The sequence below is a fragment of the Balaenoptera acutorostrata genome, chromosome 6 (genome assembly GCF_949987535.1).
Source record: "Balaenoptera acutorostrata chromosome 6, mBalAcu1.1, whole genome shotgun sequence".
Lineage (NCBI taxonomy): Eukaryota > Metazoa > Chordata > Mammalia > Artiodactyla > Balaenopteridae > Balaenoptera > Balaenoptera acutorostrata.
The window spans coordinates 68,305,563-68,320,530 of record NC_080069.1 but is presented as its reverse complement, the minus strand read 5'-3'; the positions used below and the strand labels follow the sequence as shown (position 1 = coordinate 68,320,530).

The window sequence follows — 14,968 nt, the reverse complement described above, 5'->3', positions numbered from 1 at the left end:
GCTGCTGTCAGTGTTTTTGTCCCCACAGTGAGCCACAGCCACCCTGTGCCTCTGCAGGAGACCCTCCAATACCAGCAGGTAGATCTGGCCCAGTTTCTTATTGGGTCACTGCTTTTCTCCCCTGGGTCCTGGTGCTCACAGATCCTTGTGCATGTCCTCCAAGGGTGGAGTTTCTGTTTTCCCCAGTCCTGTGTAATTCCTGCAATCAAACCCCGCTTGCCTTCAAAGCCAGATTCTCTGGGGGCTCCTCCTTCTGTTGCCAGACTCCCAGGCTGAGAAGGCTAATGTGGGGCTCAGAACTTTCACTACAGTGGGAAAACTTCTGTGGTATATTTGAAAAAGAATAGATACATGTATATGTATAACTGAATCACTTTGCTGTACACCTGAAACTAACACAACATTGCTAATCAACTATACTCCAATATAAAATAAAAAGTTTTTTAAAAAAGGAAAATATCAATAGTAACACTGGATCCTGGGGTGGTGGGGAGCAGGTAGAGTAGGGTAAGGATAGGAGAATTCTCATTGCATATCTTTTTGTACCTTTTGAATTCTGTGTCTTGTGAGTGCTTTACATATTCTCCCATCACCACACATACACACACAAAAAAAATTTTTTTAATAAAAATGTTTTTTAAAATATTTTAAATCATTGTAAATGAATGTATATTTAATGACATGGAAAACGTTCATGATAAGCTGTTAAGAGAAAATAATAGGTTATAAAACAGAAATGTATATATAATCCAAAACTAGTAATCATGTATGCATAGGGGGAAAAAAAGCCTGACAAGGTATAATCAAAAGCTTTTCTTTTGCAGCTAGAAAGAAATGTTCACTTTAAATGGATATTATACATAGCTATAAAAAAGACATAACAAAATAAACACATAACAACATAAATAAATCTCAGACATAATTTTAAATAAAAGAAGTCACACAAAAAAGTGTTTATTATATTCCATTTACAGGCTGTTCAAGAAGAGGCAAAATTTATGTTAATAGAGGCCAGATTGGTGACTACCTATGTGGGAAGAATGGCTATGATTGGAAAGGGGCATGAGATAGTCTTCTAGAGTGTCAGAAATATTCCATGTCTTGATCTAGGGGGTGGTTACATAGGTGTATACATATGTACAACTACCTTGAGTTATACACTCAAGATTTGGCCACTTTATGTATGTTATATCTCAATTTTAAAAATTAAGTCTAGAAGGATATATTTCTAGACAAATACATACAAAGATACTATGAGAGTTATATATGCCATATCTCAAGAGAAAAATAATGAGGATGTTCCAGAGGACATGCAATGGTAGAGTAAAGAGGATGGACTTTGGAGTCAGATAGACCTAGGTTTGAATTCCAGCTCTGCCACTTATCAGCCTTGTGAATTTGGGCAAGTTATTCAACTTCCCTCTGTCTCAGATTCCTCACCTGTAAAAATGGGAACAATAAGAGTACTGACCTCAGAGGATTATTGGAAGAATCAAATGAGATAATGTAGGTGAAGTGCTTAAAAGAGTAAGTGGGTAATAGTAGGTATTCAGTAAAAATTTCTTCTGCTGCTAAAGGTAAATGTAGAAATTCTTTTTTTTGATCCAACACAGGAGCATGCCCATGCATGAGCCCCCACTCGCACACACACATGCATGCATGAACACACACGCACAGACACATACACACACACAGATCCTCTACAAATGCCTCTATTCTATCGGTCAAAATTACCAAGAAACAAAGCAAAAAGAAAAGAGACTAAAAAAAAAAAAAAAAAAAAAAAAGAGACTAACAGCCAGGATTATACCATTTCCAGGAAAAATATAAAGTATTAGACAAAAATATTTTAAATTATGCATATTTCAATTTGCATAAAACGTTTTGTGAAGTTTCCAATGAAATTTTCAAAAATCCCAACAGCAAAAGAACATGTTCCAATATTCATCATCAGTATTCAAAATTATCACTTGGGGATGAACAACAAGGTCCTACTGTATAGCACAGAGGACTATATTCAGTATCCTATAATAAACTATAATAGAAAAGAATATTTTAAAAAGAATATATATATATACACACACAACTGAATCACTTTGCTGTACAGCAGAAATTAACACAACATTGTAAATCAACTATACTTCAATTTAAAAAATTTTTTTAAAATCATCACTTAAAAAGACTTCCCTGGTGGTCCAGTGGTAAAGAATCCGCCTCCCAATGCAGGGGACGTGGGTTCGATCCCTGGTCGGGGAACTAGGTTCCCACATGCCGCGGGGCAGCTAAGCCCGTGTGCCACAACTACTGAGCTCATACGCCTCAACTAGAGAGCCCATGTGCCGTAAACTACAGAGCCCACACACTCTGGAACCCACGTGCCACAACTACAGAGCCCACGTGCCCTGGAGCCTGCTCGCCACAACTAGAGAAGAGAAAACCCACACACCACAGCTAGAGAGAAGCCCACGTGCCAGAATGAAAGATCCCGCGTGATGCAACAAAGATCCTGCATGCCACAACTAAGACCTGACGCAGCCAAATAAATTAAATAAATAAATAAATAAATAATCACTTAGAATTTCAAATAGAAAACTGAAAAATGCATCAGAAAAGAGACATACAGTTTGTAAATGCAATTGTCTTCCCTTATTGGAGCAGTTAAGATCAATCATTAACTATGCAGTGAAAAAAACATAAATCTTCATTTGTAATACTAATAAATGCTGAAACACATCCTGGGATTCTTTCGCCTGGGCCAAAGAGAAGAAAACCATAATAACTCTTTTTCATAGATTATTAATCAGAATTGCACTCCTGGCCTGGGAACCAGAAATATATCTGTGGATCAGTGGCTAAAAGAGCCAGCATTCTGAAGAGAATTTTCAAATTGTAAGTGAATGTAGCACAAGTTTAATAACTGAATTATGCAAACAAATTGATAATAAAATCCTTTGAAGGAGTCTCCTGTAAAGAATTTTCATTGGCAGACAATGAAAATTTTAAAGCAATGTACAATATTTTAGGGATAATTCAAACCCTAAGAAATAAAAAGACAAAGCTCTTCCCATGTTCAAAGTTTAAAACCCAGGTTATTTGTGATTTTTGTTTTGTCACTAAACACCAATAGTTTAATATTCTGAGGGAGAGAGAGACAAGAAGACACATTAATAGAAATACACAAATCTCATGTTAGTCAATAATATCAATAATATTCAAGGACTTCCCTGGTGGCACAGTGGTTAACAATCCGCCTGCCAATGCAGGGGACACGGGTTCGACCCCTGGTCTGAGAAGATCCCATATGTCGCGGAGCAACTAAGCCCGTGCGCCACAACTACTGAGCCTGCACTCTAGAGGCCACAAGCCACAACTACTGAGCCCACATGCTGCAACTACTAAAGCCCGCGCACCTAGAGCCAGTGCTCCATAGCAAGAGAAACCACCGCAATGAGAAGCCCACGCACCACAACGAACAGTAGCCCCTGCTCACCACACTAGAGAAATCCCACACACAGCAATGAAGACCTAATGCGACCAAAAATAAATAAATAAATTTATTAAAAAAAAATAGTCAGAACCTACCTCCTACTTCCTCTGTGCCAGACACTGCTCTAAGTGCTTTTCATGTATCTACTAATTTAATAAGGTAGATAGTATCACTAGCCTCACTTTACAGACAAAGATACAAGGAATAGAAGGATTAAGTAACTTTACCAAGTCACACACTAATAAATGACAGAACCATGATCTGAATTCAGTCTTCAGACTCCAATATCAATGGTCTCACCACTCAGGCATTTAACTAAAGATATTAAAAAGTATGTAAATTCAGTGATGTCAAGTACCCTTGATATAAAGTGATGAGAATGGCACTCTCCTCTGTGGTCATCCTCCCCCAAACATCAGACAACCTCAAGTTGATAGACATTCTACAAAACACTTGACTAACACTACTCAAAACTGTCAATGTCATCAAAAACAAGGTAAGTCCAAAAAACTGTCACAGGCCTAGCTAAGACGGCACTAGGACTAAATGTAATGTGGTATTGTGGATGAAATTCTGGAATAGAAAATGGACATTAACCATAAACAAGACGAAAAGACAACCCTCAGAATGGGAGAAAATATTTGCAAATGAAGCAACTGACAAAGGATTAATCTCCAAAATTTACAAGCAGCTCATGCAACTCAATATCAAAAAACCAAACAACCCAATCCAAAAATGGGCAGAAGACCTAAATAGACATTTCTCCAAAGAAGATATACAGATTGCCAACAAACACATGAAAGAATGCTCAACATCATTAGAGAAATGCAAATGAAAACTACAATGAGATATCATCTCACACTGGTCAGAATGGCCATCATCAAAAAATCTACAAACCATAAATGCTGGAGAGGGTGTGGAGAAAAGGGAACCCTCCTACACTGTTGGTGGGAATGTAAATTGGTACAGCCACTATGGAGAACAGTATGGAGGTTCCTTAAAAAACTAAAAATAGAGCTACCGTATGACCCAGCAATTCCATTCCTGAGCATATATCTGGACAAAACCATAATTCGAAAAGACACATGCACCCCAATGTTCATTGCAGCACTATTTACAATAGCCAGGACATGGAAGCAACCTAAATGTCCATCAACAGAGTAATGGATAAAGAAGATATGGTAAAGGGACTTCCCTGGCAGTCCAGTGGTTAAGACTCCATGCTTCCACTGCAGGGGGCACGGGTTCGATCCCTGGTTGGGGAACTAAGATCCTGCATGCTGCACAGCACAGCAAAAAACAAAAAACAAAAAGAAAAAGAAAAAGAAAAAAAAATGTGGTACATATTTACAATGGAATATTACTCAGCTATAAAAAAGAATGAAATAATGCCATTTGCAGCAACATGGGTAGACCTAGAGATTGTCATACTGAGTGAAGTAAGTCAGACAGAGAAAGACAAATATCATATGCTATTGCTTATACATGGAATCTAAAAAAAAGGGTACAAATGAACTTATCTACAAATCAGAAATAGAGTTACAGATGTAGGAAACAAACATGGTTACCAGGGGGTAAGGTGGGGAGGGATAAATTGGGAGATTGGGACTGACATATACATACTACTATATATGAAATAGATAACTATTAAGGACCTACTGTATAGCACAGGGAACTCTACTCAGTACTCTGTAATGGTCTATATGGGAAAAGAATCTAAAAAAGAGTGGATATATGTATATGTATGATTCACTTTACTGTACACCTGAAACTAACACAGCATTGTAAATCAACTATACTCCAATAAAAATTTTTGAAAAATTACAAAAACATTAAAAAATGTGTGTTACAAATAAAAACAGTCTGCATAAACCCTTCTTTAAAAAATGTAAATCTAAAACTATTAAAAAATCAATAGGTTATTTCTTTAAAAGTATATAACCAAATATATGATTTTTACTTACCATCTCCACTCATCCCTTGAGGCACTTCTTGGTGAGATATTCAACAGATAAGCAGCTAATGTCAGAAAAACACAAAGAGGGAAAAAAATGAGAGGTTTTCTTTCCCATGCCAGAGAACTAATTCCAGGCAAAGAGGGTGGCTTTTATCTTGTTGCTCTTGGAGAAAGTCCTCTGGAATCTAGCCAAAAGACCTGAAGGCAAATGAAAATAATCTTTATTTTTCCATCTCTCTTTCACCAACAAGGATGTGATTTGTGCCCTACCCCCAACCTAAGGACATTTTTTAACAATGGTTATTTCCATGTTTCCTGTTCATTAGAGTTACTAGTATACAAAACAGACCTTTCATACAGTCTTTCCAGGCACCAAGTGCAATATGCAGTTTTATTCAGTAATATGTTGGATACTCCCGAAAACCAACTCAGACTAAACCCTGAGATGACAGCAGGAAGTCCCCTCTGTTAACTCAAGGAGAAGGCCCAAACCAGAATGTAATGGAAGAAGGCTTTTTAAAATTATTATTATTATTTTATTCTTGGCTGCATTGGGTCTTCGTTGCTGTGCGCAGGCTTTCTCTAGTTGCAGCGAGCAGGGGCTACTCTTCATTGCGGTGTGCGGGCTTCTCATTGCGGTGGCTTCTCTTTTGCGGAGCATGGGCTCTAGGCACACGGGCTTCAGTAGTTGTGGCATGCAGGCTCAGTAGTTGTGGCTCATGGGCTCTAGAGCGCAGGCTCAGTAGTTGTGGTTCATGGGCTTAGCTGCTCTGTGGCATGTGGGATCTTCCCGGACCGGGGCTTGAACCCGTGTCCCCTGCATTGGCAGGCGGATTCTCAACCACTCTACCACCAGGGAAGCCCCTGGAAGAAGGCTTTTGCAACCAGACGACTCCTGATAGGTGGGCAAGAGTTAGCCAGGAAATAAGCATTCCAGGCAGAAAGAGAAACATGTGCAAAGGCCTAGTGGCAAGAGGATACAGTGAATTTGAAGTTTTCAGAACTGCAGTAATTTAGCCCTGGAGTACAAAGTATATGATGGGAAGTGGAAGAAATGAGGCTGGAAAGATAACACATCAAATATGTTTCAGGATATATTTCAGGAAAGAACAGTCTATTGTGAACAAATATGAAGTCACATGTGCAAGAAAACATTAAGTGTATATGCAGGAATAGACTTCAGACAGGCTTCTGGCCTGGGGTGGTATACCAGGGAAACTCACCTTCAAGTCTCAGTAAAGAACTCAGTAAAGTCTCAGTAAAGTCTCAGTGTCTCAGTAAAGAACTTTCCTAAATAGAATGTTTAAATATGTTGTGTTATATACATACTAAGGACTACTATAGAGCAGTGAAAATGAATAAATTATAGCAATACCACCAACATGGATGAATCTTAAAAACAGTGGGCAAGTCACAGAAGAATACATAAGGTATGATTCCATTTATATAACATTCAAAAATAGTGACAGATGTTAACTAGATTTATTATAGTGATCATTTCCCAATAAAGTTGACCCTTGAACAACACGGGGGTTAGGGATGCCAATCCCCTCAGAGTTGAAAATCTACATATAATTTACAGTTGGCCCAATATATCCATGGTTCCACAACTATGGATTTAACCAACTGTGGATCATGTAGTACTACAGTACGTATTTACTGGAAAAAATCTATGTATAAGTGGACCTGTGCAGTCCAAACCTCTGTTGTTCAAGGGTCAAGAAATATACAAATATCAAATCATTATGGTATACCCCTGAAACTGTTATGTGTCAATTATACCTCAATAAAAATAAAGTTCAAAAACTGGCAAAACTAAGTAATACATTATTTATAGACACAAAAGGAGGTAAAAACTTATGAAGAAAAAAAGGAATGATCACCCCAAAATTTGGAATAGAGGTTAACCGGGGGGAAGGAAATAGAATGAGAAGGACACGTATCATGCTTCAAAAACACTGGAAACACTATTTGTTAGTTGAGTGGTGAGTACATAGTTATTTACATTTATAATTTTTTAAAGTACATATGTATACTTTTACATGCATATTATATTTCATAAGAAAGATAATAAAGAGTTTTAAGTATGAGTTTAAAAAAATGAAGCAGCCCTAGATTTATAGAGTAATATCCCAAATTTGCTACTTAATAACTATGTGGCAAGTTATTTTCTGTGCATCTCAGTTTCTTGATCTGCAGAAATGGGAAACTGAGTCTCACAGAGATTAATAGTATTTCTAATACCTGCCTCTCAAGATTATTATGAGGATTAAATGAAATAACACATGTGAAAGCACTTAGAACAATTCCCAGCACATAATAAGTAGTCAATAAACATTAGATATCTCCATTATTTTTATTATTGTAGAAGATATTTAATAAATGCTAATTTCCCTTCTGTCTTTTCTTTCAGAAAGAGAAGAGGAACCAGTACAAATGAAAGTCCATTCTGAACTCCAGTAGAAGAATCAAGCGGAGCCATTAGTGTTTATAGTTTGCTGCATTACTACTGAATTTCTTCACTTCTAATATTCACATTTTGTGGCGTTTTAATGTTTCTAAATTTGGGATTGCATGATTTAATCAGTGTGTGATTTAATACAGGTTTTTCCTCCTAGAAACCTCTTATTAAAATGAAGATGTGTCTTACAATTGATTGTGTCTCAGAATCGAGGAAATAAAGTAATTATGCTGTTGCCATAGCAGGCATGACAGATTTAAAACAAGAATAGCTAAGCAACCACGGAGTAGAGTCCAAGCCTTAGGTTTTATGTGTTATAGCAAATTCACCACAATGGTCATAATCTTTAAAAGATTGTGAGTTTTCTATTAGCAGCTTGATTGCCCCCAGGTCTCTGCAGCCACTGGGTACAAGTGAGTCAAACTGCTTTGGCCCCCACATTTTGCTGGTTCTAAACCCTCAGAACCAAGCTTCAGGACTTAAGCACACCACCACCCCACGCCACCTAGTCTCCCCAGTCACTTCTTGGAGTCCTCTATGCTCAGGACCAGCCCTTACATGTGCTTCTAATCTGTTCTCTCTATGGATGTCCAGTCTGTGCCCAGTCCCTTGAGGGAAAGTGTATCTCTTAGTACTCAAAATCTGAACATCCTCCAGATAAATTTTCCTGCTTAATTAAGGGTCAAGTAATCTGGGTCCCTTACAGACATTTTAATAGCAGTCTACGCCTTTGTTGAAACTGCATGTAATTCAGGAAGTGTGTTGGCTGGGGAGGAGGGTGATAGTGAGAAGCAAGCGTAAAAATGTCTTTTTACAACCCCCTGTTCCCTTTTAAGGAATCCTCCTAATTTCTAGATCCTGACTAGAGAAACACACTGAACCCTGGGTTCCTTAGCAGAGCACAGACAACCTATTTCTACCAGCCCATAATTGACCAAGTCTTTACTGACTCATGTGCCAGCTTCACCTACATTCTTCTCTTAGATGACTCCCTACTGTTGTCCCCAGGACTTACCATCCAACCTGCTATCCTCCAACACGTAAGGAGAAAAAACAAAATCAAAACTTCTGGGAAGGGATAATCTGTTCCCCCCACTTTCCTCATGCAAATGAAAACAGGGAATGAGAACACCTTCTGTTGTGAAATTCCCCCTAAAGTCTGCTCATACTGCCCTTTATTTAGTTTAGTTCTTGGGCTTCTTTGCCCTTCATCTTCAGCATTAAGAGGGCAGTTTCTGGTTCAGTCTGAGAAAATTCTTGGAACCACTAGTGTTTCTGCAAGCATCAAAAGAAAAGTCCATTCTCTGGAACAAAATAGTGTTTAAAGAGCCCTTACTACCCTTTGTAGGTCTTTATATATACAGCCTTCATGTTTCCAACAGGAAGAATCTTCATTTTTAATCTAGGGACATTCCTATATCTTTTGATCATTTTCTTTTCCCTTCTCTTCGCCCCTCCACTTCCCTGTCATTCCTCTTCTTCTACCTCTGAGGATCCATACGTAAAATTCCTCCTAACAAGCCCCTTCATCCCGTACATATCATCTCATGCAAATGCGGAGAGGAGAACATTAGTTCTTCAGATTCAACCAGATTCTGAATTTTAATTTGATTCCCCCAAGGATTCCGGCTACAATTATATACACCACCAAAGAGAGTGAATAACTCTCCAACTTAAAATAAGCTCCAATTTAATATCCTGATAGTATGTTTGGGCTTCAGAGAAGAAAATCCTACACTATAATATACCTCACTATTTTTTTAAGTTAATTAGTCCATGTAGAAGGGCTGCTGAAAGGAAATGTCACCCTGGTTCTAAATGAAGACCAACTGAACTACTGAAATGTGAGGACTGTTACCTATAACCTGTGCAGTTGTAAACTGCAGCAAATATTCCAGTTCATGCTGGAGAATATCTATGGGGAAGGTGACTCACTGCATATATTACAGATGGAGCTGGGCTATGATGTGAGATAGTTATGAAAATAACTTGCAAACTGAAATCAAATATAATATTATGGCTTTCCACAAGAAAAGCCTAACTACCAATTTTCTTCTCCTACTCTTGAAACATTCTTACTGGATTAGGTTTTCAACTATATGCCTTATTTTCAGGCCCAATTAAACATTTAAACATTTTTCCTGTTTTTCAGCTAAAATGAACAAAATGTTCATGGTAGTAGTTCTGTCATCATAGAAATAAAGTCCTAGAGAACTCACTATGGTTAAATCTAGCAGTGCAAATGACCGGACTACAGGGTGAGTTGTCAGTTCTTTAGAGGAAGTCTGAACCACCAATGTGGATTATTTTACAAGAGCTGATGTAATCAGGAAGCTCTGCATTGACCTTCCATAACAAAAGAAGTCAAGTGGTTAAAACGGCTGACACTGGTACAAGTCCCTAATCATTTCTAGACTCAAGTATCAATTACTACAATCTTGCTCCTTCCATCCCCAAACAACCCAGACCTGGTGAGTGGTATGACTTTGCTTTTACATTCAAGTTTCAATAATTTATTTCCAAAACATAACATACAGGCTTCTAAACATTAAGAGAAAAAAACCATTTTGTTGTATCATTTACCTTTACATTTACAAAGGATTGGTATAAATCCATCATCCTTACTAGAAAAATAATTCAAAGTTTATTCTTTGCTAAAAATAGGTCAATAACGTCTTTCTTGGGAAAAAAATATCGCAATTCATTGTGGGATTAAAAATAATTTTCAAGCTCTTTCTTCAGAGGTTACTGAATCAAATATTTTGGCTGTTTTTAGTGAGCAAATAGCATCGAAAAGCTTTCAGTTTCAGATGAACAGTTTTGTGAGCCTTTCTGTGGAATACTGATTATTTCATTGTCTAATCTAGAGAGCTGAGGTTCTAAAATCATGGGGCAATAGTTTGGTATTTTACATCTTAAAAAGATAGTTTATTCAAACAGTTGGTTAGATTCATTATAAATTAAGTAAAATTTCATTTGATAGAGCTACGTTTTCAAAACATATGTGTTTTGTATGTGGTTATGCATAAGCCTAATAAAATGGACTGTTCCATTGTGTAACTTATTTTTCTAGGCCTACTCAGGAGGTCAGAATATTACTAGCTAGGAGGCCCCTTTCCAGAGGCCATGTTTTTCTTTGTTTGTATTGTTTTTTGTTTTTTTTTTAACATCTTTATTGGAGTATAATTGCTTTACAATGGTGTGTTAGTTTCTGCTTTATAACAAAGTGAATCAACTATACACATACATATATCCCCATATCTCCTCCTTCTTGCATCTCTCTCCCATCCTCCCTATCCCACCCCTCTAGATGGTCACAAAGCACCGAGCTGATCTCCCTGTGCTATGCAGTTGCTTCCCACTAGCTATCTATTTTACATTTGGTAGTGTATATATGTCCATGCCACTCTCTCACTTCATCTCAGCTTACCCTTCCCCCTCCCCATGTCCTCAAGTCCATTCTCTACGTCTGCGTCTTTATTCCTGTCCTGTCCCTAGGTTCTTCAGAACCTTTTTTTTTTTTAGATTCAATATATACGTGTTAGCATACGGTATTTGTTTTTCTCTTTCTGACTTACTTTACTCTGTATGACAGACTCTAGGTCCATCCGCCTCACTACAAATAACTCAATTTCGTTTCTTTTTATGGCCAATATTCAGAGGCCATGTTTTGATTTGGGATATGGAAACGAAGTTGCTCAGAGAGGTCAGGTCAATTTTGCTATGAGGGAAATCATTACTCTACCAAAAAGAATCACAGCTTAACAAAAGATTTCATACTTTGAACTGAAGGGTGAGGAAACATAGAAATAAGAAAATAGGCAGTGAGGTTGGTGGCTGAAACAATTCAGAGAAGGATAATCAAGTGCAAGCTCAAATATGGTTGTCTGGAGTCTCAACTTGGAATAGACAAATGTATGCTCCATTTAATTCAGGGGTTTCTTTACCCTTCATCCTCAGTTTTAAAAGAAGAGCACTGGTTCAGGGTCAGAACATTCCTGAAACCACTAGCGTTCTGCAGGCAACTGAGGAAGAGTTCAGCCTCTGGAACAAAACAGTTTCTAGGCAGTCCTTACTGCCCTTTTCAGGCCTTTATACACACAGCCAAATCCCTCATTAGCCTTCATGTTTTCAACAAGGACAATCCTCATTTTTTAATCCAGGGAGGCACATACTTCAAAGTAAGACAATAATAAACACTACTGAGCTATATGAAAGGATTATTAAGTATAAATCCAAAGGTTTGAAGTTGGTTTGGATGCCCAGCTAGATGCTTAATTATAGCTACATAGACATGAGTATGGCAAACAGCTGAAATTTGCTGAGGATCATATCAGGTTCCACAAGATCATGCTTGCAAGAACTACCAGAATATCCAACAAAACCACTAGAAACTAAGACTTGCTCAAGGCTATTCCCTGGTAATGAGCAGCCAGGCAATGAGCTAAATGATACCTGACCACCTGCCGTTACTGGGTTGAAGTCCTGATTTTTCCGCTGTATAAATTACCAGCTCTGAATAGAAAGAAGTAGGGGATATGGTACGTTGGCATCCTGACAGAGCCTGTTCAACTACTACTACTTTTCTGTGCAGACCACCTCCCACAACTGATAACAATGTATATGGACAGACATGCCTTCAGAAATGTAAGTGGATGCTTGGAAAAGAAAGAAAATGCAACTGCAACATTGAAGACCCATGCACTGTCTATTTGCATATATCTTATTTCTTCTCTCTTAAATTCTCATAGTACAGTAGCGTTTGCTTTTCTTAAGCTTAAACTTGACACAACTATTATAGATTTACTCATTCTCCCTCCCTTTCCCTCCCTAAAATAGACAATTGTGACTGGTCAGACTCACTTTCTAAGTTCCACTATCCCAAGCCTCTGGCACTGTTGATACTTCATGCCATGGGAGCACTGTTAGACTTCAGAGTTTTGAGGGGCCTTCATATACACCTTATGAGTGGTGCCAGGAGTTTCTCAGGCCCCTTTGGGAACCTGGGAAGGGAAAATTGGGAGGGTACAAGACCAGGAGTCCTAGACTCCCTGCCCCACTTTGAGGCAGTTTTTATTTATTTTATGTATGAGGCTTTGTCATAAATTTCTGTTAGCACAAAAAGTTCAACTGATTTTCAAGGTTTTAAAAATGGCTGCTGTGGTGGAAAGAGGTCCGTAAGGGGAGTCAGACTTGGTTTGAAGGGCAGGACCAGTCACCTCTGAGGCAGGAGGGAAAATACCTCTCCTCCCTGACAACTGTAGCAGCACCTACCTCACAGGGACGTTGTGATGTCTAAACCACTAAGAGCATTGGAGGTGCACAGGCTGAGTCCAAGTTCTGTCCTCCGCGGCCTTCGGGCCAGAAGTCCCACCTCTGCCTCCACGACCTCAACCCAACATACCCTACCCCCCAGCCACACCTCCAACCCCATCCGGAAGTGGACCCGGTAAACCAAGGCATCTATTCCGCAGCCAGGACACTGACCCACTGGCCACAGCGTCCATTCCACCGGCCAAGTTATGGATCCGTCCCACCCCACCCTACAGTCTGACCCCGAAGGCCTAGACTTCGACTCTGCTGGCCAAGACTACTTTTCCTCTGGCCATGAGTTCGACTATCTCTACCAAGAATTGGACCTGGACTCTCTTCATGAAGATCTTCTTTCTCAGCCTATGCCAGGCACTATGATAGAGACCTCTGCGGCCACGTATGAATCCCACCGGACTGCCGAACCAGAGGATCTCACAGAGGCGGAGAAAAAGGAGCTCAAATCTGAGGTTGGTAAATTGGAGGCAGAGATTGTAACCCTACGCTGTGCGCTGGCAGCCAAAGAGAGACTCTACGTGGAGCTCAAGAGGAAGTTGGACCTGACGGCCTTGGTGGGGCTGAGGCAGAATCTGTCCAAGAGCTGGCACGATGCTCAGGTCTCCAAAGCCTAAATGAAACAAAAGACGTCAGCTGCCCTGTCCACCATGGGCTCTGCCATCTGCAGGAAGCTTGGAGACATGAAGAAATCAGCCACATTCAGATCCTTTGAAGGTCTTCTGGGGACAATCAAGTCCAGAGTCGCAGGTGGCAGAGAGCTAGGCAGTGACTGCCTTCCTTCTTCGGTGGGGAGTAGGGATGATCTGCTCCCAGTTTCCGGGAGTAGGGATGATCCGCTCCCGGTTTCAGGGAGTGGGAGTGATCCAGTTTCAGGAAGTAGGGATGACCTACTCCCCTTTCTGGAGCCAGAATGAGCTCCTTGGTAAACTTGCCTGGCCACCTGACCAGTGCAAGAACTCCCTTCCCTCATCCCAATTGCACCTCTGCCCACCAAAAACAACAACCAAACCACAATGGTAAAGTTAATTCAGGAAATGGACAGAGTCCGGTTTTGAGAAAAGTAGCTCCCATTTGTACATAGATATTTGCTGCTGTTGAGATAAAGAATCCAACGTTTTGTACCCAGTTATTTTACACTAAAGTTTATATGTGAAATGTATCACTATACTAGCCTTCCTGGGGTTGCATTTAAATGGACAGGACAATGGTTCCAGAGGGATTTTAGGCCAAAGCCAAAACTCCTTTTTTGGAAAAACCAGTGCATCAAAAGGCCAAAGTAGGTTCCTGTTTAGAACTGGTAAAAGGTATGAAATAATCTGCAATTTTATCCTCTCCCCATTTCCTTCCTTCCTTCCCTAAATCCTAGAAAGAAGCTTGAAAGCTCTACCTGGCCTACGATTTTTATCTTAAAAAGATGATCAAGCAAAACGTTGTTTTTCTCTGAAACCCTCAGAAAGGGGGAAAAATATTAATAGACTAATTGGTACATAATATTATGACTTTTATGAAGTGATTTTTTTTAACTCCTAATTAAGCAAAATAACTTTAGCTTCAATTTAGGAGATTGTCAACTACTTTGGACTCAAGCTGAAATTGCAACTTTATTTTGCCCTGTGCTTTGTTTGTAATCTTTTTATATATCAAAATGAGAGTTTTATAATTGAATCCTTGTGGCCATGTGTCTCTGCCACAGCAGCATGCTACCTAAAAGAAAGAAAATTGCTTCTCCGTTCTG

The 14,968-nt window shown here is 39.2% G+C and overlaps 1 protein-coding gene across 1 annotated transcript; it reads left to right on the top strand.

Moving 5' to 3' along the window:
• The first annotated feature begins 13,427 nt into the window (after positions 1-13,427).
• TPD52L3 (TPD52 like 3) lies at positions 13,428-14,147 on the top strand. The gene is given in 1 exon segment (XM_007198405.1): positions 13,428-14,147. A coding segment is annotated over 1 exon segment (720 nt).
• The last annotated feature ends 821 nt before the right edge of the window (positions 14,148-14,968 follow it).